The sequence below is a fragment of the Buceros rhinoceros genome, unplaced genomic scaffold, assembly GCF_000710305.1.
Source record: "Buceros rhinoceros silvestris isolate BGI_N320 unplaced genomic scaffold, ASM71030v1 scaffold11679, whole genome shotgun sequence".
Classification (NCBI taxonomy): domain Eukaryota; kingdom Metazoa; phylum Chordata; class Aves; order Bucerotiformes; family Bucerotidae; genus Buceros; species Buceros rhinoceros.
Window position 1 is genome coordinate 3,824 of NW_010432140.1, and position 3,097 is coordinate 6,920.

Consider the following 3,097-nt stretch of genomic DNA (forward strand, 5'->3'; position numbering starts at 1 on the left):
CCCCGTTGTTAGCTTCTGCTGCCAATGAAAGCCAACGTGGTGATGGCGTTCCAGAGCCTGGGTTTTTGTCTGGGGTTGCTGCACAGGATAGGGTACGAAGACAGTGGCATTCCCACCCCAGAACGTGTCCAAGCCCAAAGACAAATGCAACAAGCAGACCACCCTAGTTAAGGACGGCTGTACAGGGGAGCAGGGGCAGAGCTGTTTATACAGGCAGCCAGGCACGCAGCAGCCTGGGCAGAAACTACAGCAGGGGAACGATTATTTTCAGTCATCTTTAGCCGTGCTGTGACAGCCAGCGTACCCGGTCGTCTAGGCTCAGGAAACCCAGCAGGAACCCTTCACACCGCACTTCGGTGGTGGACTCTGGGAGGACGTGTGGGGTGAAGGAGATGCAAACGAAGGTGCTGCCGCCTCCTGGAACCACCTGCAGTGGAGAGAGAACTGCTGAGCACCACAGGAGCTGCCTGGGGTTCACCAACAGCCACAACACTCAGCTCTGGAACGGTGTTGCACGAGCAGCGTGACATCCCCCGGGGATGGGCCATGCTCAGGCTTGCAGAGTTTATCTATCCAAGAGAGTTGTGTGCAGAGCCCCCCTTTCCCCAGCTCTGCCACATCTACTCAGCAGAGCTACCCTGGTTAAGGAACGTGCTGCCAAAGCTCCAGGCTGGATCCCTCCCACCAACACCACTCCTTCCACCACGGCTCCCCAAGGCAGCAGAGCAGAGCAGAGCTGCCGCTCTAGAGAGCCCAGTACGGCTGAACTGCGCGTTCCAGCCATCAGTTCACTGCTCAGCTCTTCACAGGACACTTTTTTCCCCCCCTGTTGACTTTGCAAACTCTTCATGATCCCAAAGCCTCCCAGCCTACTGTTCCACTGTTTAGTACTGTCTGTCTCCATCCAAAGCTTCTTCCTCCCCCTCCATCTCCTGCAGAAAACATGCTCAATCTAAGCACAAAGGAAGTGTAGAAGCTCACAGTCTGTCTTGGAGTGATGGAGTAGGGGCTGTCTGCAGGAACCCCTTCATGAGGCCGTATGAGCACAGAGACGATTTTCTGTATTGTCGCCTCTCGAGCGATGGTTTCCTTCTCTCTGCTGTCAGAGCCTGAGGGCTGCGGGGACACAAGGGTGGGGATGGTTAAAACTGTGATGCTGCAAAGGAGGCATGCGAGTGCAGTGCACAGGGAGGTGCTGCTCTAGCGGGTGAGCACAGCCAGCTCCAGCTTCTTCTGGGCACAAAAACTGGACATGGGGATGTGTCCGGTACGTTAATGTTCTCATGCACGGGTTTGCTCGCCTGAACTCCTTGGAAAATGTGCGTGCTTGGGCCCTGTCCTACCGAAAGAAGCACTCAGCTGTGACATCTCTGGCCTGTCACAAACCAGCACTCTAGGACAATAACGTTCCCTTTCTGCACAAGAAGGTTACAGGTGTTCAGAACAGCTGTGCCTTCTGAGCTGATGCTGAGAAAACACAGATTTAGTATCTTTTCTGTAAAGCTTTTGCCAGAAAAATACACATTTCTTGCATGATGCCTTTTCCCTGTCACTGGTGGCCCTTCAAGACAGTAAATGGCCGTAATTTAATCAAACTTCACGTGTAACAGCCGTTATCATGTTCGATCAGAGTAACAGAACCCATCTCACTGGGATACCCCCTCGCTGGGATACCCACCTCCGTATCACAAGCTGCACTTTGAACTTCGCAGGTTAGGTTCTGCTCCCTGACTACAGCCCAATGGAAAATAAAGTACACCCAAATGAAGGTGTTTCAGTTGTTACAACAATTTCATGGAAAAATGGTGTCGGTTTTTTAATGACAATATTTTTAAAACTCTCTCCCTGCCTCTTTAACCATTTCAAGAAAAGGAGAAGCCGAAGAGCTATTGCTTATAGCTCGTTCTGGAAGCTGCCGGCCGATGCCAATAGCCATCTACCCACGTGCTGCTTTCTTGACCGTGGGAGGAGCTGACACGTCTTAACAACCCAGCTCCTGTTACATCACATGTGTTCAACCCTTCCTGCCAAGAAACCCATCAGGTCTCTCAGCAGCAGGATAAAATCCAGGCTAACAGCTGACCTCATCCGTGGTGTGGGAGGCTGGAGCAGTGCTTCCGCGGGGAATGGCAGTTTCCTCCAACTTTAACTCAGTCTCGGGCTCTGAGGTGCTACCAAGTGATGCAGCCTCGTTTTCATCCGTGTCCTTAGGAGGAAAAGGGTCTCCGAAGAACATCAACAGGTCCACCAGGTTTTCATCGTCTTGCTCATCGTTGCAGATTTGCCAGTCCAGGCGGATGTCTGGATTGAAAAGGGCGATACCTGTGGTCACTGAGAAGACCCATACCTTAGCTGGTCCCGGAGAACCAGAATGTCAGGTGACGGATTTGTATTAAAGCACATCTTAAACTTCCCATGTTTGCTGTAAACTAAAATGATTTAAGACCACGTGTGCTCTGCTCTTCTTATAGGTTAGCCACTCTAAGCACCAAACTACATTTTTAATAAAATTACAACAAATCACAAGTATTTTGTTTGTTAAGCAGATGTGTTTGGTGGCATTCAGGAAAAAAAAAAAAAGGTGATTGACCTTTGCTCTGAAGTGCTTAACGTCTCACTCAAGTGGTAAAAGACTAAACTGTGGAGCGGCAGCTGGTGCCACTAAGCAGCAGGCAGCACATCTGGTCAGTGCACGGCTGGTCTGCAGCAGCTGAGTTCGGAAGCACCGCGGGCACTCTCCTGCATACTGCTGCTGGGTTTACATCCCCACTAGCCCATCAGCGGCCTGTTAACGAGCACGTTTCTGGGTCTGCTCTCACCATCCTAAGGAGGGCAATGAAGAGGCAGTGCTTGCCGTACAAAAGCCAGTCTTACCAAAGGGAGTGGGATTGTTGAGCCGGACCCTCCGAAAGGCAGGAGACCCTCCCGAGACATGAGTGCCAAACCTGAGAGGGGAAACCTCACTGTCAGTGCACGCAGAAAATAAAAGCGACCGTCTGAAATCACTGACGTTTTGTTCAGAAGTGGAAGCACGCCCGGCTGCCCCGGCCGCCCGTTCGGAGTGGATAGGCCGAAGCACCGCCGACACTGGGCGCAC

The 3,097-nt window shown here is 51.9% G+C and overlaps 1 protein-coding gene across 1 annotated transcript in view; it reads right to left on the reverse strand.

Annotated features, from left to right (window-relative positions):
• Window positions 1–3,097, reverse strand: part of DLEC1 (deleted in lung and esophageal cancer 1) — a gene marked incomplete at both ends in the record, with an annotated part of 31,794 nt that overhangs the window by 3,676 nt on the left and 25,021 nt on the right. Inside the window, 4 exons of the mRNA XM_010143660.1 lie at window positions 305–427; window positions 982–1,116; window positions 2,084–2,301; window positions 2,875–2,945. Coding sequence (XP_010141962.1) covers window positions 305–427; window positions 982–1,116; window positions 2,084–2,301; window positions 2,875–2,945 — 547 coding nt within the window. The remainder of the gene's footprint in view (window positions 1–304; window positions 428–981; window positions 1,117–2,083; window positions 2,302–2,874; window positions 2,946–3,097) is intronic.